The sequence below is a fragment of the Wyeomyia smithii genome, chromosome 3 (assembly GCF_029784165.1).
Source record: "Wyeomyia smithii strain HCP4-BCI-WySm-NY-G18 chromosome 3, ASM2978416v1, whole genome shotgun sequence".
In the NCBI taxonomy this organism is placed as follows: domain Eukaryota; kingdom Metazoa; phylum Arthropoda; class Insecta; order Diptera; family Culicidae; genus Wyeomyia; species Wyeomyia smithii.
This window is the reverse complement of record NC_073696.1, coordinates 240,104,226-240,130,544: the sequence shown is the minus strand read 5'-3', so window position 1 is coordinate 240,130,544 and position 26,319 is coordinate 240,104,226. Positions and strand designations below refer to the sequence as shown.

Below are 26,319 nucleotides of genomic sequence, written 5' to 3'. Positions count from 1 at the left end.
CATGAATTCAACTAGATAAAATAATAAAACCATTCAAAATCATACAAATAATTGGGAATTTGTCTTCTCTGCATAAAGAATGGGTTAGCACAAAAAACATAGTTTTTAGTAGAACGGCCAATGTCACTTTGACAGTAAATTGGGTTGTTTTGCTATACCAGTTTTTATGTACCATTTTAAAAAGCTACGTTTTTTCAGCAAAATTTTTAACAAATTTATGTCGCTGTCCTTCAGCTATTAAATCACGTATTAAAACTGCTCGAAATCTATTAAGTGACAGCTCGTCCATGTACCAACTGTCATTCAATAGATTCTGAGCGATTTTTATACTTCATTTTAAACCGACGACGATATAATAAATTTAATTTAAACCGACGACAATATAAATAATCTTAACTGATAAAAAATCGGGAAACCGTATAAAGATATACAATTCAATTGAATGGTTCCTGGTGTCCAGTTGTTACGTGCTGCCCTAGTCACCGACTAGTCCTTGGATCAACGTACATTACCTGCACCCAGATACTTTGAAGCTCTTAGCTTTGTTAGCTTTGAACCAATGACAAAAGTGTCAATTCAGTTATGTTTCAATTATGTAGTAAATAGAATTCACGTGTGTTTGCTCAGAAGTTTTGGCTATAGTTATCATAAATGTTTAACTCAGTTAGATTGTGCAAATTGATGTAGAGAAGCTGAAAGTAATGGATTAACATATTTTGTGATGTTTTATAAGTGAGCTAAAGTAGTTTCGTTTGCGGGACTGATCGTAGAGATCGTTACGGACTCGTGAAAGCAACCTGAAACAAAGAAACGAAAAAAAGATTAGCGTACAGTAATGCATGTAAGTAATGTGAAAAGTTATCAATCGAACAATTTTGACCTTAAATAATTTTGGCGCGCAAAAGTGAAATACGGATAAAATCGATAAAGATCCAAAAAAATGAATAACATACCGATTTGTTCTAGAGTGGATTACGGCATTGTCAGTATTTCTATTTTCGTCACATTCAATTATAATAAGATGTACAACATCTTGAAAATCAGTGAATATTTGGGAATTTGATATTAGAAATTCAACCGACACTTAAAAAACGATTTGAAACAGCCGAATCATACCTTGAAACTATCTTTTTGTAGGATATCTGTGTGAAAAAAAAATCGCGTGAATTTTGAAATAGGCGTAAAAAACGACTGTTAATACAATGAACTTTGTTTCATCGCATTTTGGATCTATAGAAAATAGAAAGCAATCTGTGTCGGAAACAAATACAGTAAAGTATTTTCCTTACACGGGAGATACGTACGTAAAAACATGTAGAAAACCGCATTATTTGAAAAATCGTCGTAAAAACGCGTTGTTTGGAAAATTGTTGGAAAAAAATCACAAGGGTTGTATGCAAAGCCACGACCGTAAGGTTGACGTAGAACTACATAAGGTTGTTTGTTACATTACTTGTATTGAATATGCTTAAAATTTTGTGCAAAAGAGGAGTTTAAGTGTTACCGAATTTCGGTTTTCTCATGCTTCACTGAACAGGGATGGAACAAACACAACGCAAACAAGTTTCAACAGTCGAAGTTCATGCAGATCAAAATAAAAAGTAAATAATACTTGAATAAAAAGTAAGTAAATGCTTTCAATTTTAGCGAAAAACGAGAAAATATTAAATTTTCAATAATTTGTTTGCTGTCTTTATAAGGACAATTGTTTTTCAATTTCATATCGGATATAATGTTGATCGCATCTGTGTGCTACCCGACAGAGGGGATTCAGATATTTTTCTTGTAACACAGTTTAAAGCTGTTTTCAAACAGGAAATTAGATGGTCCATATATTTTAAATGCTAGCATCCCGGAACGTTTTTGTGTTGACAAAATACGGCAACTTTTCATTAGAAGAAGTGCCGGCTAATGTGAATGTACCTACTACTGATGCTGCCCGCTACTGCACAAAGGCAGCTTAGTGATAGAAGAAGTGCTGCTACACCAGCTGGCCCTGCCCTTAACGCAGCTGCTGCTATCTGTTGTCATTGCTATCCGCTGCCACTGCTAAGTAAGGTTTGATGTAGTCGCTGTTTCGAACTAATAGAGTAGAGTTGTTCATTAAGGGATTATATACCTATTAAGTTTTTAAAAATCGAAAAAAATTTATTGTATTGTCTTCAAATACAACATCTTGAGAACATTTTCACAAATTTTCATAAAGATCTGAGCAATAGGAAGAAAGTTAGAGCGATTCGCAGCGCGCCTCGCCACGGCCGCATAAGCTAAACTTAAAACTTTACACGCGATTATCTCGGAATAGTGTTTTCCGAAAAATGACTTTGCCGTGATCCTGATTGCGGGAAAACTACTGAACCGATTTCCTTCATCTTTTTTTTTAAATTTTTGTTATTAAATTCGCCGGTCCTTTAACGATCGCTTTTTGAAACAAACAGTAATTTTTAGCCGCAAAAAATTTTTAATGCAATTTTTAGCGCTCAAAACGTGCATTTTTTGGGAAAAACGTTCCCGTTTGCACTGAAAACAATATACTCATAAAAGCGATCGTTCAAGGACCCGGCACACTTCTAAACTAATGAAATAATATGAGTTTTTTGATTTCGGTTGAACCGCTGAGTCTCTATCAGGATCACCGCAAGCCTCTGCAAAAAATAGCGTTTCGGGGAAACGGCCATTATTCCAGTAATAATTGGTATATCTCAAAATCAAACGTATTTTTTTGTTGTTGATAAACTGTACTTCCAGAAAAACACCCCTTAGATGCAATGAAAATGGTGCTATGCACTTAAAAATAGATTCAAACTTCCCTCATTTTTCTCGACGAAAAAGGTATACAACCCCTTAACCTACGGCAAGAATCTCACCCGATCGGTCGCGTTGGCGGTCAGCATGTTTCATGCCTTAGTATTGAATATTCCGGCGAAGTGTTTGCTATTTCATCTCGTCCGTTAGGACAGAGGGCCGATTGCTGATCGCTTTACGTAAGGTGCATTTTTCAATCAGATTAAACCGACGTTTCGTGAGCCGCGTCTTCTAATCGTCACTGATCCATTGACTAATCACCAGCCAGTTATATAAGCATCCTACCTGAACATTCATGTTATCGCTTATGTAACACCGATTCTTTTACTGAAATTCATCGATTCTGCCATCCCAATGCAACACCAAGGCATCGCATTTGATCGGTTTAATGTGTGGGTTATTGACCCGAGAAGTTCCACACCCAAATTTCTGGAAATTCGCTCTATACATGCTGTCAATAAAAATGGAAATATGGCAACCATATTTCTGTCGAACTGCTTACATTTTCCATCTACCACTTATTGATTCTAGTACCAACAACTCTGGTACCTACTTTTTAGTTGGTTTCCCTAAATCTCTATCTTATCTCTATCTTATTTGCTTTGTTTCATCGCGGGCCCCATTGACAGATGCTATGTTATGCGTATGAAAAGTGGCGGTGATATGCTATCTCGTTTACACACACGCTGAGATGTTAGTTCTGGAAACATGGCGGGATGCCAGCTAACTGGTTTGCTCTAAAATAGCTGAAATAGAGTAAACGTCCTTTAATTGCTATTGACCTATTTTCGAATAAATATATTTATCTATGGAGAAACCAAGCCTTAACGTTTGTTTCCAGTATAATGTGCACTTTCAATGAATATCTAATAATGTGTGTAAGCATTTAAAATTTAATTTTGATGCCATCATGAATTTATGATTGGTAGGCAAAATTTTGACGGCAGCACTCCCCTGATGGCAACCGAGAATACCGGACAGCAATATCGAGTCGCAATATCTAAATATCGATAATATCGAGTGCGCCAATATCGATCAAAAATATTGATATTGTGACGAACAAATATCGATAATATCAAATATCGATAAAATATCAGCAACCCTAGTATAAAGCATGCAACAGCCTACTATTCTGCTATTACTATTTAGTTTGCCTAGATATTTTCAAAGACTACTGCGCTGAATATTTTTAAAACTACATACAACTATAAATCAATCGAAAAGGCTACTTACATACTCTTACATACCAAAGTGTGTACCTTTAATTGAAAGCCTGAAGATAGTTATTTCATCGTATAAAACTGCCACGTGCGTAAAATTGCGTAATATTGAAATGGTTGAGGTGAAAATATCCCCAAAAATATCGAGATATGTCAAATAACTTTTTTATTTTAGGAGATAGAAAATAACAATGTTCAGCATAAACATGCATATTAGGATGACTGATAACTTTGTAGAGGCTTTGGAAATTAGGAAAATTCTGAGAAAAAAGTTTTAACGAAAATTGTGATTTTCAGTACCTCTTCATAGAAAACTTTATGTTGCTCGCAATACATAAGAGATAGAAACATGATGTCTTCGGCAAAGTTTCACAGTTTGAAATTACCTAAAATTTTGCCGAAGACACCATGCGTCTATCTCAAGCTGATGAAAAAGTAAATTTTCTATCTCACTTTTAGGTGGATTGATCACTCATCTTCCTACATATAAAGATGTATTTTTGAATATCTTGAAACTTTTCCGAACATACATTATGGCTATAATCAACATTTCAAACGCTATTTAATTAACCGCACGAGAACGGCAAAATAAAACACTGTGCACTGGTGACATGAGGTCTTTCAAATAGGATGTTTTTGTGTCTAAATGATTGAAAGTAGTAAAAAAATGAGAAAACCACTTTGGTTAGTTCATATTGATGGACCCCTCGGGCACAAATGGGTTAAACGATTTTTAGAAAAATTGATTTTTGAGCAATTCTTGATCTTTTTATCGATTTAATTTTTTTGGAATTATCATTGAACCCCCTGCAATCAGCACATCATTTTAAAGAGGAATGATAGAGCTTTCATTTCAAGTAGAAAAAAATTGGCCGCCATTTTGGATCTCGCCGCCATCTTCGATTTCATCAGAAAAACGTATTTTTGAGCAAGTTCGCAACCACTGATTTCAAATTTGACATCACCATTGGAAAGCTGAGAAAAAATGCTTTAAGACACATTCAAAACATTAGGTAAGCATTGAGTTTACCTTGTCATTCTGGTTACTTCACAAAATCGAGCTTCAAACAGTATAACGCATGACGCGCGATCAATATCAAATCAACGCAATATGCTGAGCCTGTGGTGTGTGTTTGTGTATAGTGTATATTCGGAGCAATCCATATTCCACGTGGACAGATTTTTAAGGATTCTGTTCCCCCCCCTCCTCCCTCACAAATGCTCATATAAATTCTAAAAAATTTGTATGGACATTACACAGACCCCCCTCCCCAAAGTTGTCCACGTGAAATGTGGATGGCCCAATCAGGGATACCAAATGTGCAGATTTGTCTGCAAAACGCAGATTTTTGGAGTCCGTGTACAGATTTTTATTGATTTGCAGATATTTGCAGTTTTCTCGCGGTTTCTGCAGATTTTTGTCAGAGTCTCCTTATATTTGCGCAGTTTTTTTTGAAAATGTGTGCAGATTTTTACAGACTTTTGCCTACGCGAGCGAATTGTTTTCGAAAAACGGATAGATTTTTTGAGATTTCGAGCACATTTTTTCCGGTTTTTCGAGCAGTTGCAGACATTTTTCAAAAACATCTGGCATCTCTGGGCCCAATGCCTGTGTGATTTTGGGTCTGTTCAAAAATCACGTGGAGCAACAAATCGTATCTTTGACCCCTTTTCACTCCATTCACATTGTTTATTTCTTCACTCCCTCGCTCCTCCTTGAGTGTAACGTAATTTTGAGCAAGCTTCTCTACGATTTTTTGCTAGAACAAAGCTTAGATCCCTGTACGGAGGACAGTTTTCGCGTGTTTAGTAATTTAACAAACTAATGTTAGATGTTGTTTTTGCTACTGTTATATAGTGTTGTTTTCATGCATTAAACTACTATCAACAAACTCTACAAAGGTATAGTATGAATCAAGTATATCCCGTGTAATCTGGAAAAGATTTACGTATGCCAGCGTAAATAAAGTAAGAGTAGAATCATCATTTTTTTTGATTTTGATTCGAATTGATTGAAGGCTATTGAAAAATCACGGTGCGTGGGTGCACTTACTATCTGTGAACTAGGAATACTGACTGTCCACATCATACGCATACCACAGGCTCAGCATTAGGGCGCCAATCATCGTATGGAAAAAAGTGACCAGAAAATTAAAAAAAAACCCTATACACAATGTTCACCTGCTCGAAAAAACACCCTGTGCAAAATTTCAGCTCAATCAGACTTAAAATGGGGTGGCGCAAAGCGATTGAAGTTTGGCTTTTTTGAAAACCGAAAAATCACCCAAGGGGGGGGGGGGGGGGTACGTGAATTTTTCTTATGTTAAATGACTCAAAATTGCATGAAACGTGTCATCTGAAAAAATTTTTTTTTTGCAGAAATCTGCTCTCTGGGAATTAATCGTTTTTTCAATTGTGGAAGGCGGAGTTCAAAATTTTAAGATTTTATCTTTTGAAATTGAGCTCTAGTCTCTTGAAAAAGCTTGTGTAATGATATACACTATAACTAGCATCGAATACATTATGTTTCATTAGGGTGGTTCATTTATTCGACATAGGGTGGTTCATAATATTGTGTAAAAATGAGTATAAAATGAAAAAAATCACTTTTCACTGAATACCAATAGAAAAATTCCTGGAAATATAATATTTGTTATATCATTGTCGTTAGGGTGGCAATGTTGAATTGGAAAAATTATATGCAAAATAGCAAGATATTACAAAACAAATTTACAAAATGTATCAATAAAATACTCTGGGCAAAAAAAAATTATCTCAACCAAAATAAGGATTGTGTCTCGCGGAAAATGTTGAATGCTTTCATGTCATTTGCAAAATCACTCATGGGAGGTACATGGAATTCGAGTATTTGAAAAATGTTTTCCATTCCAAGTGTCTTAAAAGTACATGAAACGGTGGAAACTGATGGAATATGTTTTATATTATTTTGTTTGAGAAATCTACTCTCTAAGACACTTGTACTTGTTCTTTCGAATGTTGTACCAGACAATTTATTCGTTTTATTTACCACAATAATGTCCTTTGCCAACACTTGATTGAACACACAGTGCTCTGGCTTATATAAATGGACAAAAGACTGTATCGATGTTATTCAGTGATAATGAGAGTATAGGGATCTTAATCAGATACGCAACACAATTGACTCGTTGTTTCTGGGTTTGCGTCGTTTTGACAGTTCGACCATACATTTTCTGTCAAGTTTACATCATCAGAACGTGAACGTGCCCATTGGCTGAAACTTTGCATAAACGTTTTTATAGGCAAAAGATGCCATGTTGTGCTATTGGTTTAATATTTTGAAACACAACTCATTTTTGAAAAGCTATTGAAAAATGCTATTTCGGATAGGTATTGATGATTACAAATATTTTTACAAATTTACAATTATTATTTATTACTAATTAATTTGCGCGGTGTGATGTATTCGATGAGTTGTAGATAATGGTTTTGTTTTTCAAAAAAAAGTATACACTCTTAAAACAAATTATTAATTTTTTTGAAAAACAAAAAAAAAAGGTTTAAGTTAGTTATCCAAAACAGCCCATTTAAAAAAACTGATTTTTTTATGAAAACTACGAAAGTTTACCTGAACAACGAAACCGGCCATGGAGAAATCAGAAAAAAAGTTATAATTTTTTTTCAATTTAATTTTTTTCATAGGGTACATTTTTTTGGAAGAACAAAGTTATTATTTACAGCTTTGCCACATACACTATGCCAATCAAATAAACCGTTTTGACTGTAGGAATATTCTTAATTCCTCATAGAGTGCTCTATTGGAAATTAAAAACATGTCTACAGTCGAAACGGCATAGTGTCGTCGGCAAAGTTGTAAATAATATGTTGTCCTTCCAAAAAAAAGCCTTTAAAAAAATTGAAAATATATTTTTTTTTCCAAAAATATTTTTTTTTTCAAAAAATATTTTTTTTTTCAAAAAATATTTTGTTTTTCAAAAAATGATAACTTATTTTTCTTGATTTCTAAATGATCGGACTGGTTTCATTGTTTTGGTAATCTTTTGTTTGTGTTTTATTAAAAAAATCAAGTTTTTAAAATGTGAGCCCTTTTGAATAATTAATTTTTAATTTTTCTTAAATTAAATAATCAAATAATTTTTTAAGTGTAACCACCCTATGCCAAATAAATGAACCACCCAAATGAAACATAATGTATTCGATGCTAGTTATAGTGTATATCATTATACAAGCTATTCGAGAGACTAGTTATCAATTTCAAAAGATAAATTCTAATCATTTTGAACTCCGCCTTCCACAATTGAAAAAACGACCAGAGTAGAGTAGAGTCCCAGAGTAGATTTTTGCAAAAAAAAAAATTTCTCAGATGACACCAATTCTCGACGTTTCATGCATTTTTAAGTCATTTAGCATAAAAAAAAACCCGAAAACCGAAATTTCATGTAACCCACCACCCCCCCCCCCTTGGGTGATTTTACGGTTTTCAAAAAAGGTAAACTTCAATCGCTTTGCGCCACGCCATTTTAAGTCCAATTGCGTTGATTTGATATTGGCCGCACGTCATGCGTTCAACTGTTCGAGGCTCGATTTTGAAAAGTGGTCTGAATGGCAACGTAAACTCAATGCTTAGCTAATTTTTCAATGTTTTTTAAAGCATTTTTTCTCAGCTTTCCAATGGAGATGTCAAATTTAGAATCGGTGGTTGCGAACTTACTCGAAAACATGTTTTTCTGATGAAATCCAAGATGGCGGCCATTTTTTTCTATTTCAAATGAAAGCTCTATCATTCCTCTTTAAAACGATGTGTTGGTTGCAGGGGGTTCAATGACAAATTCAAGAAAAATAAATCAATAAAAAGGTCAAGAATTGCTCAAAAACCAATTTTTGTAAAAACCGTTTAACCGATTTGTGCCTGAGGGGTCAATCAATATGAATTAACCAAAGTGGTTTTCTCATTTTTTCACTACTTTCAATCATTTAGACACAGAAATATCATTTTTTAAAGACCTCATGTCACTAGTGAGACGGTTTCAGCGAGAATTGTCCATGCAATAAAAACTATTGTATTTTTACATGAAACCTATGATTATATTCAAACTGAAATATCACAAAAACACAAAAAACACATCTTTCAAAATTTCAGAAAATAAAGATTTTTTGATGGACAATTTTCAGAAAAAATCATGGTTTTCTAATACCCTCTAACCTATTACATATCTTACTCACAAAATTATGTATATTTTCAAATTTTGTGTAATATTTTCACTTAAGTATGTACTTCAAAAACTTCTGTACTTGGAAGAAAACGACTTAATTAATAAATTTCTATCGAGAAAAAAATTGTAAGAAATTAATTCGAGTGAGCTCATAAAATTATCACAATAAAGCGTGAATTTCAGACAAATTTTATAAAAACTCGTAGATCTCTGAAATTTGAAGAGTTAGAAATTTGCTATGTTCAGTGAAGTTTCATAGAATCTAAAGATTTACAACTTTGTCGAAAACCACAAAGCTCTAGCGTGTAAGGGGAAGAAGTTGGCATCGCAACGTCACCTTTGCGGCCAAACTCCGAAATAATTCAAGCATCCAAAATGAAGCCCTAACTATACCAAGAAACTTTGTAGAAGATCAGAAACCGATTGGTCAAACCCTGAGAGCGCTAATAATTTCGTACCGCTAGATTCCATTCCTGACTCAGTGTGCATTGTTTGATAGCTATTTGAATATATAATTAATTAGATATTATTTTAAATTAATTTAGAATTACAATAACAATGACGGTTCATAGTTTTACAATTTTGTTTCAACTGTCTCTTATTGTGTTTTTACCATACTGTTTTCGGTATTCTAATTTTTCTAGCAAAGGACTTTGAGTTCTGTTGAAATTGATTTATCGACAACAATCTTTTCGAATAAACTAATTAAGAGCAAATCTTTTTCGTCAACATTTTTAACAGATGATTAAGCATGTGATCTAAAGAAAATTTCAGTAAACCTTTTTTATAAGTATCCGCAACATAAAATAACTTATTACTAACCAACATATTTCAATACTTCAATGCTTCACTCGATTTCTCGACTCAAACGTTTCGCCTCGATACGTCCCTGAATAGAACGACAGAGCTTTCGGATAGTTTTCTTTCGAAGTGGAAAGCTTTCACTCAGCTCAGTGGATTGTCACTTTTCGACGGGACTACGAACAGAGACAGCTCGAAATTGTTCACACACACTGTCGCACTATCGCACTGGCAGCCGCCGCGAAACATCACGCCGCTGAACTAAATACACACTACCTGAGATAGGCTATGTCAGCTTGAACACGAAAAGGAAACCAATGTTGCTTTCCAAGTGGTACCACATTCTGATTGGTCGAACTGGTTAGCGTACCGTTAATTTTTTTCACTGGTTGCACTTTAGGCACCATTTATCTGTGATGCTAGAAGTGATAGATTGTTTTCGAAATTAAGTGTTACGGAATAAACTATTGACTGAACAGAAAAGTTTTTGCTTGTTTCACAATGTTGTATTCTATGCGCCTTATACAATTTCAGAGTGAATGTTACAAGTGGTTGCAACTGTAGAGGCAACTGTATTAGTTGCGAGGAATCTAACAAAATATATCAGAATTTTTATAATAACCCAAAACTGTTGAATTAGAAAAAGAAATCGTTAAACTTGAAGTTCTCTTGAAAATTAAAAAAGTAATTTTCAACGCTAGTCTTCAAATGCGTTTAACTCGACTCTATGAATTTCGATTTACATTTAAATATTTACATTTTTTTAACCGGCATATTAAATATATAAAAATAAACATAGCCGCACTGCCAGTGTGCCCCGTCGCGGTTTTCGAGAGGGTAACCTCGTTTGAGCTGACATGCCCTATGCTATAGCATATTACTTTTTCTCCGTCCATCGCACCAACGATGGCCCGAAAAAGACTATAGTTCGAAAAAATTCGAGTTTACGATTATTTTGTGTGTTGTGTCCGCAGTGAGAGCTTTGCGAAAAGGAAAACGATTTTTCCTATGGAAATAGTGCATTTTAGCGGGCGAAACCGGTATTAAGTGTTAGCGTAAGTTTCCGGGTTCATTTTTCCGATCGTTGGGTCGGAAAATGCGCTGAGCTGGGCAAGTTTTCTGTCGAAGTAAAAATCCAGTTCCCCGTTCTTTCGCGCGGTGCGTGTGTGTCGTCTCCATCACAGCACCACTTAGACCTTCATGTGTGTATAACACTCGGGAGAGCAGCATAATACCAATACAATATCCGAAAGCACCCCGAGGTTAGCCAAAAAGCAGGGAATAACGAGTTCTTTTCTGTTCCGGATCTGACGATAGAGTTGTGATTACTGCCAGCGGCAGGATTCCGGGAATCGTCCTGAATGGCGACCAAAGGGATTCCGGCTCTGCAGGAAGAGGCTGCCTCAGTGGCGTTGATGTTTTGATCGTTAAATCCCGCTGCCACGACAAACGAGAAGAAGAAATCTTGTTCTACCTGGCGAACAAGCGAGCTTTGGCTCGATCCATTTGAAGTGTTGGTTTCGAAAGCAAGCGTGAAAGGGACAGCAGCAGCAGGCAGCGCTGCGCTAAGGACTCCTCTTGTACAGACAAATCCACACGGACGGTGGAGTGCTTCCGGGATGTAAGGCAATCGGCTGGAATGCGTGTGCCGTTCGTAATGTCCGATTCGAGAATAGTGCATTTGTAAGTAATGAATATTTTTCATGTGAGATGATAATTTTAGTGATTTTTATTGTATCTGGATAGTGCTGTTTGGTGTGATGGTGGAAGTGTATTTAATTTTTCGAACATGGCTGAAATTCTAGGTTAACTCCGAGGATGTGTTGTCAGAAGAATTGAATTTGAATCGCTGTTCCTCTTGACCACTTATTTGATTGCCAAAAATTGTGTAATTAGATATCGTTAGCATAATATTTAAGTTGTATATATATTTTTGTAATATGCAACGTTACTGCACACTCAATTCGTATTCTTTATATTAATGAGAATCAAACAATACTGAACTGTTTTTAATAAACATAATCAATTTTGCCCATTATTCACTCGAACAAACAATGTTTGTTTTGGAACATTTTTGCAGCTTTGATGTCTCGATAGAAAATAGCGTTAGCTTTTAAATCACTGATAAATTGTATTCGCTTCTACTTCTGACGAAAAGTGATGATTTCTGATGATTTACTTTGGTCTGTTTCAGCGTTTTATTATATATTTACTATTTTTATTGGTGTTCTCCTCATTATTTCACAAATGCATTAAAGAACCACAGCGTTCATTATGATGAATAAAATTTGTGTTGGGACCATCAACAACATTATGACGAAATTTGATTTCAGCTTTACAATGGAGTGTCCTTAACAGATATTAGTAACTGCGGCTTGTAGAAACTGATGAAGAGGAATGAATGAAGTATGAGCCATGTTACCTAAAGCAATAGGGCAGCATATTGTAAATCTGAAGATTGTTTCAAGTATTCGACAGTATTTGGCATTTAAATTTGATTGCAGAATTCTTAACCTGAAATCCTGAATTCCAATTTTTAAAATCAAGGTAAAAATACAAATAATTGATATAACTCTGTAGGCTAGTTTTTTTTTGTTCACAATACATTTATATGACACGGCACACTCTGTAGGATAGTTGACTGGTTCGAAAGATTTTCTATCTGCAGGTGTGCTTTGGCTGGAATGAGGTACAACATGTTCACCTCGAATCTTCCCGATCCAAAAAGCCATTGTTCTGTAATAACATGGATACATAAATTAATTTAAGATAAAAACTCATTTGAGAGAAATACATTGAAAGTGTACAACCAAAGTATATCAAATATATGAGATCTATACATCCTCTTAGTTGCAGAAATTCTAAACCTCGTTTATCTAAATAAACTATTCGATTTGCAACCAATTTCATATACCAGCAATACTATAATAGGTCAAGAATTCTCTATCGCATAGAATATTGAGGTTACAAATATTTTAGCTAGGCTGTGAATGACGAAATCGTCAGCAATTTTACGGATTAATCGCACAGGGAACTCAACAGTTAGAGTGAGCACTATGAATAATTCCTCCGAGTCTCAAATATCATTGCCCAAAATAACTAACAGTTTCTGGTACTTAGTATTGATAGTACCAAAAAAGTGAATTGAATAACTGATAATGAAACAGCAATCAAAATGATGCGAAACAATCGAATTTCAAAAATTAATAATAAACTTTGCAGTTGATTCTTATCATTTTACCAAATTAAAATAATTGAGTTCAATTCAGATTTTTTAACTAGATACATAACTGAAATAATAAAATTTGTAAAAATAACTCATTTTTTTGTGTAATTTTTAACTCAAATTTGAATTTGAATTCCCACTTCGAACTTATTTTAGTAGTATTATTATTTTTCATTTTTCGATGCTTTGATCGATGAAAAATTACCATTTAAGCCATAATGTTCATCTTGGAGCGTTATTTGCAGCAATCGTACGTGAAGCGTTTTAAAAATTCATTGATGCATTTCTGTATTATTATCAATTCCAGTGGTATAATTCTGTCTTCAATATTTTAGTAATAACTATTGTACCGATATAAATAATGTAATTATATATATAATGATTATATTTCAACAAATCCACTTTTTTAATAATCATGAAGTCAAGTCAGGTCCTAATAAATTGGCTTGACTGATATTTAGAACTAATTAATACACACATGACGCATGCCGTTCACTAGCAATTTAGCCTGTGATTCATCTATCAGCATATTTCCATGTTGCTAAAATCAGGATGCAGCCATTTAGTCAGAATTGTTTCAACATGTAAGTAATTGATGTTATGATATCAATTGAACTTACGATTTGAGTTCTTCAAGTGGCTTCCAGCCACGCAACTGGCAGCACTGGCATTGACATCTATTCCTTGTACTCGTCTTTCATTCGCACTTTTTTTTCGTCTTCGAATTTTTTTTTGTTATTGGAATCAAAGCTTGCTTCCATTTTTGTTTTCTTCTCCCTCTCCGACCGTGGAAAGTAAAATATTTTTACTCGCACGTTTTCATTGAATTCGTGCAGCAGAGTAGCAGCGGTCTTCGGCAACTGCTGCTACCGCGCGAGGAGAGACCGACTGCGCTGAGGTCAATCATTTATGTGTATCATGATGGTGTGTTTGCGCGGCGAGGTGTACAAATTTATTACTCACTGGTATTTTTTTGTTGCCTGCACATTTTTTTTAATATTCTTGATACAGACTGAGGCAAGAAGCACACACAGTGTAAGAGAGTGCGAAAATGAAAGATTCCCTATCGACCGAAGAGCGATTGGAAGTTGATGCTGTTTTCTGCGTATTGCCGATTCGTATTGTAAAATAATTTGTATGATTATTGTTTTTATAAATTTTGAATGTACACTATCACACTATCATATCATTTATTCATTGACTTAAAAAAGTGTATTAGAATATATTAGAAATGATCATTTAGGCCATGTTTCGACAAAAGTATAACTACTGATTTTATTGCAGTTTTTCGGACAAAAAATCCAAACTTTTTCGTTTTTTCTGGTTCGCTGTCGACATATTTGGAAAGAGTGAGTGAATTCTGAAAATTAGGTTTAAAAATCAGAAATGAATTAGTTTGTTATATCTTTCATTTGATCGACTGATTACAAACGCTACCGAAGTTGTGTCATCTCAGTTCAACCCCAACTTGTGATGTATCATGATTTGTTTATTAGAGTATTACAATTTTTATTAATATTCCAATTGCTGGACGTGGTTGATTTTTTCGCTTGCATCTTTTTGAACTGATTGTAATTTTTTCTCGCCTCTCGTTCGTTTACAGATTCACGGTTCGCAGCCAATATGTCATACGGAAAGGACGAACTAGCACATTCCTCGCGGATAGTGCTCCAGCAGCAGCAGGGCCGATGAAGAAGACAAATCTAAACTACTAAAGTGTTGCTTTTGTTCGAACCCTTAGAAATACTCCTCAAATCAAACCATGCTTAATGCATCGGTGGTGTGCACTACAAAACAAACAAATCGCGAAACAAGTTGTGACAGTAATAAACAGAAGAGCAATACCAGTTTACAAATCAACAACGCACGTAGAACAAAACTTGTAGTACCCAGTGTATAGTGAATGTGTAGTTTCTGTTTTGGAATCTTCAGGAGCAAAGCAATTGAAACGCTCAAAGTGATCCCTTGTGACAATTTCTTGTATAGCACGTTTAATCTTTAGCTGTCTATGGTGTGCGCTTGTACATAGTCAAGTTATGACACACAATTTGGGAATGGCATCGTATCGATTACCAGGCTCCGGACTGGGATGTCCGCCGGATTTCAAGTCACCATCAGAGTCACCCCAGCTGCCCATTTCGGCGCCCAGTCAGCCGAAGAGGCGAAAAAAAAGCTCTAACGCGAACAGTGCGAACTCTGCGGCCTCGCAGCCGACGCCGACGCCCTCACCTCAAGATTTACTGCCACCTCCACCAACGGGCTACGGCGATACAATTGTAGCGTCGAATCCATTCGATGACACGCCCACGCATACACCCTCTCCTCATCTCGGCCATATGCACCACGGAGGGCCAGGGATGATGGGTCATATGGGCGGTGGAGGGATGGGCCATGGAGGTCCAATGGGTATGAACCACATGGGTATGCATCCACATCACATGGGAGGACCGATGGGACATCATGGACCTCCACATGGTCCACCCCATGGTGGTCCTCATGGAGGTCCCATGCACGGAATGCCACCGCATGCAATGGGGCATGGACCTGGTCACGGATCTCCTCACCATGGTATGGGTCCTCACGGTCCAATGGGACCTGGTGGTCCACAAGGTCCTCCAATGCGAGCAATGGGCATGGGTATGGGTAGTCCTATGGGACATCCGATGCATATGAATTCTGGCATGGCACAAATGGGTGGTTTAGGTCCACATGGACCAATACAACGAGGTGGAATGAGCCCTATGGGCACAATGCCTGGAGCACAAATGGGAGGTCTAAGTCCAATGGGTGGCATCAATCAAAATTTGTCCCCAATGGGACCAATGGGTGGAATGTCACCAATGAGTCAACAGCAAATGAACAACAAATCAGTAGGAAGCCCAATGAGTGGTGGAAACATAGGCAGTCCAATGAGCTCCATGCCCGGTATGGGTTCGCCTCATGGTGGTGGACAGGGTCAAATGTTGGGTAGCCCAATGAACACCAGTGGCGGTCATATGAACAATGGTCCGATGGGACCTCCAATGAATAGTCCTCTTGGTAATGGACCTCCAAATCACGTTCCCATGGGTCCGCATTCGGCAGGCCATAGTCAACCAGTGTCATCGGCCGGACAAACTGTCGGAGGACAAACTTCGCCGAATATGGCCGGTGTTAATAGTAATAATAGAATGAACTTACCCAACGGTGCAATGACAAATCAGCAATCAGGGAATCCCAATCAATTACCTCATCAGCTGGGCCATCAACAGCAACCGAATAGTCAGCAAGGGCCAGGCCAATCCCAACAGCAGCAAGCAAATCCTCAACATCAAATGCAAGTGAGTCAGCCTAATCAGTCGCCCTCGATGATAGCTAATCAACAGCAGCCACCTAATCAATCTCCTGCCGCTCAGTCACAGCCTCTGCCACCTCATCCACCACATCCTCAACAGCAGCAACAATCGCACGCGTCACCGTTGCCGCATCAGTCACCTCATGCTCACCATCAGCAAGGCCCTGGTCCAAACAGTGGTTCCGTAGGTAGTGGTCCCGGTTCGGGTGGGCCGGGTCCAGGAGGTCCCATGGGACCGCAACAGCAACAGCAGATGAATCCGGCTGGTGTCGGTCCTGGTAGCAATAGTTTAGGTGGCATGAACCCAGCTGGTATGGGTCCTGGCGGAATGGGTGGAATGTCGTCGAACCCAATGGGTGGAATGAACCATCACCCTTCGCATCATCCCGGCAATCATCTTGGAAACCATCCTGGCAATCATCAACAAAATCCTCACATGCCTCCATCGTTGGGTGGCGGCGGTGGAGGAGGAGGAGGTGGAGGTCCTAACAGTATGCATCATCACATGGGAATGTTACCGCACGGAAATATGCCACCGAGTCACGCCGGACATAGGCCACCGATGGGTCCAGGAGGTCCCATGGGTCCAGGTGGTCCCGGAGGTATGGGAATGGGAGGACCCCCGATGGGTGGCCCCATGGGCCATATGGGTGGCATGGGAGGCGGTATGGGTGGTAGCCCACTGCAATCTCCTCATATGATGGGTGGTCCGGGAGGACCTGGAGGACCGATGGGTGGCCCTGGCGGCCCAATGGGTGGTCTTGGGCCACCGGGAAATGGGCCACCGCCAAACCATCATCATCACATGGGTATGTTTGGCCCGAAACCGATGCCAGTGACGTCGGGGAAACTGTACCCACCAGATCAGTCGAAAGTGTTCAACCCACAGAATCCGAACGCACCTCCCATCTATCCCTGTGGGGGTTGTCACAAGGAGGTGCACGACAACGATCAAGGAATCTTGTGTGAATCCGGGTGCAACTTTTGGTTCCATAGGTGAGTTTTCTTGTCGAATTGTTTTGTTCAATGACCAAATTGTTTTTAAATTGGGATTGTTAGCGTATACGGTAGCCCTTCGACCAGTTGAGTTGTATTGTCATTCTACACCGCAGACCCCAAACGAACGTAAATCTTAGAATGTTTAGATTGTTTTTTCAATGCCCATTGATCATTTGGGTTGTATTGGAGTCCCTCGGGAATATTTGAGAAAGTGCTAGGTACACGTTCCACAAGCACAAAACAAGAATCAAAATTGCATCAAATATAGAGTAATCATTACACTGAAGCTTGTCAATTTTAAAGCAGCCCTCTAGAGGTCGTTTAAAATGTTTTGACTGCTATTTATTTAAAAACTATTATGCTGCTGCTAACAATCGTTCTGATCCGTCTCAAATCACACTGAAATTCGCAAAATAAATAGACCTAAATGGGGTTGACTTAGGCATGTAAAGTAGTTAAAATACGCGCCATCATTTACTGAATACACACCTGAGCAACTAGTTAGTTCTAGTTTTTCTCTGTTCCTGAATCTGAGCAGCATCTCCCATCACCTTTCCAGTCTACTTCATTGTCCCCTGATTATTTCTCAGTACTTTACTTTTCGATTTGGCTGATTTGGGGATAATTGGGTGTATTGATATTCTTTGTGACGAAATCCACCTTGTTGTCATGGTGCCACTGAACTTCCTCCCGACAGAAGTAGTAGCCAAATCTGACCAAAACTTATCAGGACCTCTGTGCCTATTTATAACCGGTAGAACTCGCTTTTTGAGGCACCCTTTATTTTACACCGCTGAGTCCAAGGTCTTTTTAGTGACAAAAACCTTGGTTTCCCGTCCACAGCTGCAAAGTTCTCGCCTGATAATAAGTTTCCTTGCAAATTTTTTAGAGAAACAAACCTCCGGGAAGCTGTATAAAATCCATCTTCACGAATGTTTTTTCGTCCATAAGCAAGCATACTTTGTACTTCGCGTTTTAGCCACTAACATTTGCGTTAGCGTCCTGTTAGATTACTCACAGGCACGGAAATAACGGTAGCCTCCTCATATAATAGTTTCCAAACAAATAGCTGTCAAAATATTTAAAACGACCTCAAGAGGGCTGCTTTACAACTGACAAGCTTTAGTGTCATAATTGCTCTATCTTTGATGCAATTTGATTTTTGTTCTATGCTTGTAGAACGTGGCCGTTATGTGCTCAACGGAGTACCTGGGTACCTTTTTTGAGTTTGATAAGATGAAATTTCATAATTCACCTCAATTAATAGCGATAGAAATTCATGACATCCTCGAACTCGTTGAAAGGCAACTTTCAATAACATTAATTCTAGTGACTTGATGATTTATCTCAAAAACGGCTGTTTCGAGATAGACTTCCCTGGGACTGTAAGCGGTTAAAAGAACAATAAACAAAGCCACACAGTGGGTAGCAAAATTTATGTAACTACACACTCAAAAAATTGCCGAATCTCGGACAGCCAAGTGTTCGGCAACCATCTCGGCTGAACCTGTTTGCCAAGAATCTCGAGAAACCAGTAGTTGACGAATGTCATTTTATGCCGAAAATCTAGGTACATATTTGACTGCACCCTCGGGAAATCTAACCAAGAGACGGCAAAGCAGTCTAAGGACCTTTCGATTCTATAAGCTGAATGTTTCGGCACAGTAAAGAGGCGATTTTTCAGCGGAATCCAACGGCAAATAATAAATTCGCTGAGAATTCAATAGTTTTCTTTCAAAAGATAAATTATATGCTCGATGAGTTTCAGTAAGTAAAAAACAGGAGGGTTGTGTGCAAAGCCACGACCGCAAGGTTGAAGTAGAATACTTTTACAAGAAAGATAACCCGGCTGCTTGCGTGACAGTAATTTTTTATAGTAAATAAACGTTGACTAATCAGATCAATCGAATTTTGCGCTTCAACAAGGATTGACCATTTTCAATAATATAGTAAGTTGCTTGTCATGGTTGGGGCTTGACAATGTTTAAATTTTGAGCTGAAATTTTTCCGGATGTCGTGCTCATGACTGAAGGAAAAGATCATTCAGTACGTTCTGAGACACGGAAAATAAAGTAAAATTTATAACTTTTATAAATTTAAAAATGTAAATTAACTCAAGCGAAAACAATGCTTTAATAATCAGGTTTTCATTCCTTCCTGAAAAGGACAATTTGTTGTTCAATTCAGTATCGGATAAGATGCCGATTACATCTTTGCGTTATCACTGACAGTGCGAACAAAGTATTCGTTGTGATGAAGTAAACAATGAAATGCTGATATAACATTCAAAACTAGACGGCTCGTCAAAATAAGTCAACTTTTCATTGAATGTATTTACTAGTGCCCATTATCGCACAGAGACTGCATTTTGATGCTGAGATCCGCTGCAACTAGTTCGCTATCCATAGCCATGCCACAGTTGTGCCCGCTATACGCTGCCATAAGTATCCACTGGCCTTGCATCAGCTGGCCCTGCTACCATAGTTCCTGGAATCCGCTGCAACAGGTGCGCTATCCATTGCTACGCCACAGTTGTGGCCGCTTTTCGCCATCGCTGGTATCCACTGCACTGCTAGTGCTGCTGCTAAGGGAGGACAACTGCTGTTGTCGCTGTCTAGAACTGAGAGAGTTTAAATTCAAATATTTATTCTTCTTGATTATTGGATGTTTACAGAATATTCAAAAATGTCACGTCCTCTTGCAGTTTTTGTTGAAGCGCTTCCTTTTTACTTTAGGGTACTTCTTTCCGCTTAGTGCTTGTTTGCACGATTTTAAATTATACTTTTTCGGGTTCCTGCCACTTCGCACGAACTAGGTACACTTTTTCGGCTTCCAACTTGTAAACATCTGTAGGTTGCACAAATTTGTACAAAGTAAAATGATGGCTAACTCGTCCATGAGAATGACAGCTGTGTTGCTGAAATTCGACAACGAGCAAAATTCACGCCAGGATATCAGTAATGTTTTTACTGAGCTCGGTATCAATCGTGTTTAACGATAAATTCGGCAAAATATTCTGACGACTTTCGACAACCGGCATCTTTGCTGAAATATTGGTTGTCGGTTGTCGAGTGATCTCGGATTTTTTTTCCATCCGAACTTGAGATCCCACGATGTCATTTTATGTACTGAGATTTTCGGCATAAAATGACATTTGTCACAAACCGGTTTCCTGAGATTCTCGGCAAAAAAGATTCCAAATCTAGGCACAAATTGATTGTATCTCCTGAATCTATGTATCGGTAAGAGACAGAAGCAGCTTTGAACATTGTTTTAATTTAAAACCTCTGAATATTCTGAATATTCAATGATTTAACATAATTGGCGAAAGTCACATTGTTGAATGAATTGACGCCGAGTGAAACGAAACACGTCATCTGGTGTCGAAGGCCTTAAACATAAGTTTCATTCTCAGAATTCCCATTTACCTGCATACTGAACTCTACAATGCTTCGATAGCCTCCGCTTAACAAAATAAGTCACTCTCATAATAAAGGTGGAGAGTGTCCTCGCCAGGGAATTCTAATTGGTGACACTGACAAGAGGAACGTGGCATACGCATTAAAGGAAGGTCAAAAAAGCATAATTAGGTACACTTAAGGGAGGTGTAGGATGGCAATGCGTATTAACTGGCATTCGCCGTTTCAAAGTTTTTCATAACAATGGTCAAAGACAGACCGTGATCCATGTTTCCATCTATTGCATATCCTATAGTAATAGTTTCGTGTGCTCTAACTTTTCAGAACGTGCAGCGGTCTAACGGAAGCGGCCTTTCTCCTGATTCACCACGAGGTATACGCCGAATGGTGCTGCGACAAGTGTCTGTCCTCCAAGAACATACCCCTGGTGAAGTTCAAACCGTAGTCGCTAGCTGTGTAGCAGGCAAAAAAGCAGCATCACATCCACTGGAATGAATGGAAGGAGGAAAATGGATCGAACGACAAAAGCGCAGCTGCCGAATTATTATTGTTTGTGCTTGTTTTTCTCTGCTTATTTTTTTCGTATGCGTTGAATGGAAAATCCTGTGTAAATAGACTGCATGCAAGAGTGTTTTGTATAAATGGAGCAATTGCTTGATTAGTGTGAGCGCTAGGTGATTGGATGTTTACAATTTTGTTTTTTATAAGAATGAAGCCGAATCCATGGAAACAAATAGCTAAATTCTGACTGCTTACCGATAATGCGAGAAACGAAAGGAATACTAAACAGCGACATACTAGTGTTCTATAGAAAGCAACAGATGGGAAAGGAAGCAAATGCAGTAGATAGTTGAATACGAAATTAAAAATGTATGTATAGCAACACATGGAAGCAGAGCGCCATAGTTAAGTTGTTTTTTTTTTTTTTAAATTACTTTCCCAATACAAAGTAAACTACTGTATGAACGTCGCGACCGCGATAGGAGTACTGTGAAAAAATGAGTGACTAAACGCAAAACGCATTTTGCGAGCAATGTTTTCTACGGAAGTAAAAGTTGCTTCAGTGAAAAGGACGATGAAAGATATAATACTTAAGTTTTAGCGCGGTAAGGAAATGGAATCAAAAATGGCCTTCTCAAATATATACATAGAAAGTATGGTTTAATTATTATTAATAAAAAAAGTAAAAGTGCAGAAAAAATAACTGATAAGTAAGTGAAATATTTATATTATTTAAACGCTATCCCTGATGAGCGAAAATGTTAGACAGTAGCGTACTTTGAGTAAATGAGAATGTTCTTAGGTATATGATATGTATTTTTTCCTGAAGAAAATTTATCTTTGAAGAAGAGGGGAACTAAAAATGGTACGGAGTTCCCCAGGGAAGAAGGACGTTGTCTAGTGCTTGATACCATTTAAATTGACGCCTACAAGCATCATAGCTGGTTGATTAATTTATTCGACCCGAAGAGTTTAAACTATCCTTCGATTATAATATTTCGGTACGGTAGAAGCAAAATCACAGATAATTCGTTGCAAGCTCAAGAAACGCCCAAAAAAACGAACGCAATATAGACTGTACTGCTTTGAAAGGATAGACTTTCTTTTTTGTCAAACATGGGGCGAAACAGTTTTTTTCAATGCCATAGTTTTCTCTTGTGTTTGTCGGAAAAAAGGTACCGCAATCAGGACACATTCTTCGACCGTTTGCATGCCTAGCTGCTCGCCTCCGCCACGAGGAACATTGGAATTCTGTCAAAGTTGGTTTTAATGCAGAGCGTAAAATCGGTCGAAGTATTTTATGTTGAATTTCATTTATTTCAACAATTACGTTAGTCTGATTCGATTCAGGAATAAACGAATGTAAGAAAAAAAACATAAACAAGAGAATAAAAGCAACAAAGAAAACAAGAGAGATTATAAACTTAACAGCAACACGCTTATAGCCTTCAGAGTTTTTTTTCTGACATTTACCTTTCATTTAGTTTAATTTTCGTTTATAATTTCTTCACGTAACGCTTGCACAAAGTGCATACCGGAGTGTTTCAAGAATGTTGCTCTTAGAAATGGCTTTAAGTTCAGGTACATCCCAAATTGCGAATAAAGGTTCAACAAGTTCGAACACATCCGAAAACCGGAAAAAGCGAAAGTAAAATAATAAAAATTAATGAGCGCTGCGTTGTAACAGGACATTTTTAGTTAAATCTTTCTATCGTAATGTGTTTAATTCGCCTGTAAATATAGGTCTTTAGTGAACATTATTTGTTATTTTTTACTATAACCAATAAATTTTAATCAATCTACCGAGATGTGTGTTAACATTTAATATAACATTACCGAAAATCTAACCTTTGACACAAGACGACTAGTCTCGTTCCTATATCAGCTGTGGAGCAAAGAAGTGCTACATAAACCATTTGGTAAATTTCTCAGGTGACGCAATTATTGAAAACAATCGAATGGTAAATTATTTTCATTCTATTTTTCCAAAAGAAACTGCACCACACCATTAAAGCACCGTGTTGAAAGAAACATGAAAGTGTAACGAAATTTGGTTAAGAAACTTGTACAAACTTCAGCGGAAAAGATGAAACACTTTTTTTGAATCACTCTTCGATGATTAAGTAGAAGTAATATGGTCTTTTGGCCGAGATATTGTTCGAGGTGGCCACCAAGTAACCAGCCGGATGACTCGCAACTACCGTAGAAGAAATATTTTTTTTTATAAGTGGTCCGGGAGCTTCCGTGTTTTTTTGAACTATTAGTGGATGGTCTACACGCAAAAGTTCAAGCTTTAATCATCCAATGTGTCCTTTCAATTCGCACAGAATTTGCTCGGACTTTGCACAACCAATGCGTGATACGCATAACGCAAAAGTTGTACAAGGAATACATTGACAGAGATCAAAATCAGAATATGTATCATATACACAAAAATCGTAATATCTCGGTAAACTTCGGCTTCGGGCGAACGATCAGTTTCGAGGCGCTCAAAAAACCGTTTTTTACTTTCGCGAGCCCGTGCGTATCAACGCCTCGTGCATCCCTAAAAATCGTCAGCAACCGAAACAGCCAATAGCGAGCCTTGTTGCCGCGGAAGTTATTGATGCTGGTGCCAGTAACGCAGAACCGAATGCATGTGAATGAAACCAGAGTCATAATTAAATGCAAAATGTTTTGGACTAATCTCATGTTTTTGTTTATTGTTAATGATTGAATGATGTTTTCAAATGACCTGATTCATGAAAGTGAATCGATCAATAATTTCGACAATAATTTCTTCAATGGAGTCAGTACCCAACTTATCAGTACTGATTGCTGGTTGCACTGTTTTAACGATGCCAACCTTCTGAACATCGGCTGATGCTTTAAAAGTGTAGTGGTTTGGAGCTGCGCAATACATTCAAAATACGCTAGAGCATCAAATGCGTTATGCCCAACGCACATGCGTTGTACTGGTTCCAATTTTAATCAGTAAATGCGCTAATTTCGCTCATCAATGATCTGGTCACGCACACTCCAACTTTTGCGTGCATTAATGATGTCACGCCAAATTTGAAAAAAATAACTCCCCCTCCCACTTGTAACAAACTGTCACGACTTCCCTGATCCCCTTCCACTTAATTACGTCACGTTTTTATACCCACTCCCCCTTCTTTGGTTATAATTGACTAAAAATTGAGATCTTTGAAAAAAAAATGCATTTTTAAAATTAGAACGATTTTGCTGAAAGAAAAACTGAAACTAAAAGGAAAAGAAGATTATAAAATTACTACACCCAAAATATTTTTCACATTATTGTTACGTGAAATTTTCTGTACTTCTTCATTTTCTGTCATTTTGCATGATTTATGTGACAAACATAACATCTACGTGAAAATCACCGTGCTTATTACGGGAGTCACTTCACGGTGAAATATATTTCACTTTCACGCCCACTTCACTTTTTGAGACCTATTCCCGATTCCACCTCAAGTGAGGTGACAAAAATCTCCTCCGTGAAGTGAGATTGACAGTGAAGTGAAATAGAGAATAGGACAAATGAAATGAGCGAGTTTCCCAGCTCAAAAATTTCAAGTCCCGGAAAGTCGATTGAGCCGAAATTTTGTATGAGGACATTTTTCGACAAGAGGAAACTTTCGAGCTCTACCAATAAACGAAATTCGAAGGTAAATTTTTCCCTTACGTTCGACCGGCCGCAGCTCAAAAATTTGTAAGTCCCAGAAAGTCGATTTTTTTTCAAGAAAAAAAAATTAGCCTTGTTACTGGAAAGTAAATACCATATATATTATCACTAGATAACAAACCAATCGATTGTTAATCTTCCTATCTTCGTGAATTCATTTCACCGTTCAAAATGGTCGTGAAATAATTCCTCGCGAAACGTCGCTTTTTCCGTTTCCACTTCACTCATATGACACTCATAATAACCCAGATTTCACGGCAGATGACAGTGAAAAATATTCACATAACTTTTCCGGTAATTATAACGTGAAAAATATTTTGAGTTTAGAAAAGGTGTTAATCCTTAGTCCAGGGATTCTGTTGATGAAGTCGCATACGACGACATAGAAAGCCGAGTTCTTCTTCTCCAATCAATTCGCAACCCAAATTTTCGCCACATGTTAGTAGGATTAAGAGGGACTAAAAATAAATAAAATTGCGTTATTTATAAACAAACATGCACGGTAAAACAGAACTAACGAACATAATGCTTTTTGAACTAAATAATTTGTCATTTATTTTATCTTAATCTAATCTTAAACAAAAAAGGGACCGTGGAACTATGAATGAATGATGCAAGTATCATAAATAATTCTGAGTTGAACTCTGTAGTATAGTAGAGAAACGTTTCAAAAGGTCTTATCTGCTTTGATCGATTTTTTGATCGACCACTTTCATTCAAGCACCACAACTTATTTAACATCTTTTATGACACGCTATTTGCACAAGTTGATAGCGGAGGGATCGATCTAGCCTGCTGAACGAAAACCACGCTTGGAAGAGTTACTAAAGCTGAACCATTACCAAAATGAAAAGACGTTCCGGAAAAACGATGAAAGCAGATAGGACCTTTTGAAAAGTTCATCTAGTATAGGCATGTGTATTCTTTTTTTTTTCTTGAGTTGAAATGTGATGTCACACTCAAGCTAACCTCCCTCCTTCATATGTCACAAAATGTCACAATAATCGAAACCTCCTCCCCCCCTGAATGCGCGACATCATTATTGGATGGTCTTTTACTGGACGATCAAGCGAAGTTCAATCAAATGAAAAACTTGACATAATAAAATGTGAGTTT

At 37.5% G+C, this 26,319-nt stretch overlaps 1 protein-coding gene across 3 annotated transcripts; it reads left to right on the top strand.

The window, feature by feature from the left end:
• The first annotated feature begins 598 nt into the window (after positions 1-598).
• Positions 599-23,324, top strand: LOC129730258 (protein pygopus-like). Of its 3 annotated transcripts, XM_055689436.1 has the most exons (4): positions 10,994-11,722; positions 14,869-16,585; positions 16,661-17,595; positions 21,342-23,324. In XM_055689436.1, the coding sequence occupies exons 2-4, from the start codon at positions 15,302-15,304 to the stop codon at positions 21,460-21,462; spliced, it is 2,340 nt and encodes a 779-aa protein (XP_055545411.1). In that variant the 5' UTR covers positions 10,994-11,722; positions 14,869-15,301; the 3' UTR covers positions 21,463-23,324. The 3 variants fall into 3 exon arrangements, with proteins under 3 accessions (XP_055545410.1, XP_055545411.1, XP_055545409.1); XM_055689435.1 differs by lacking the exon at positions 10,994-11,722 and adding an exon at positions 599-841 and having other exon boundaries at positions 14,869-17,595; XM_055689434.1 differs by having other exon boundaries at positions 14,869-17,595.
• Positions 23,325-26,319: the final 2,995 nt, after the last annotated feature.

What these genes read in the sequence shown, in the direction of transcription:
- LOC129730258 (XM_055689435.1), top strand. Translation starts at nt 15,302, where the DNA reads ATGACACACAATTTGGGAATGGCATCGTATCGATTACCAGGCTCCGGA. An exon ending in TGCAACTTTTGGTTCCATAG is followed by an intron (nt 17,596 to 21,341) that starts GTGAGTTTTCTT and finishes CTAACTTTTCAG; the next exon opens with AACGTGCAGCGGTCTAACGG.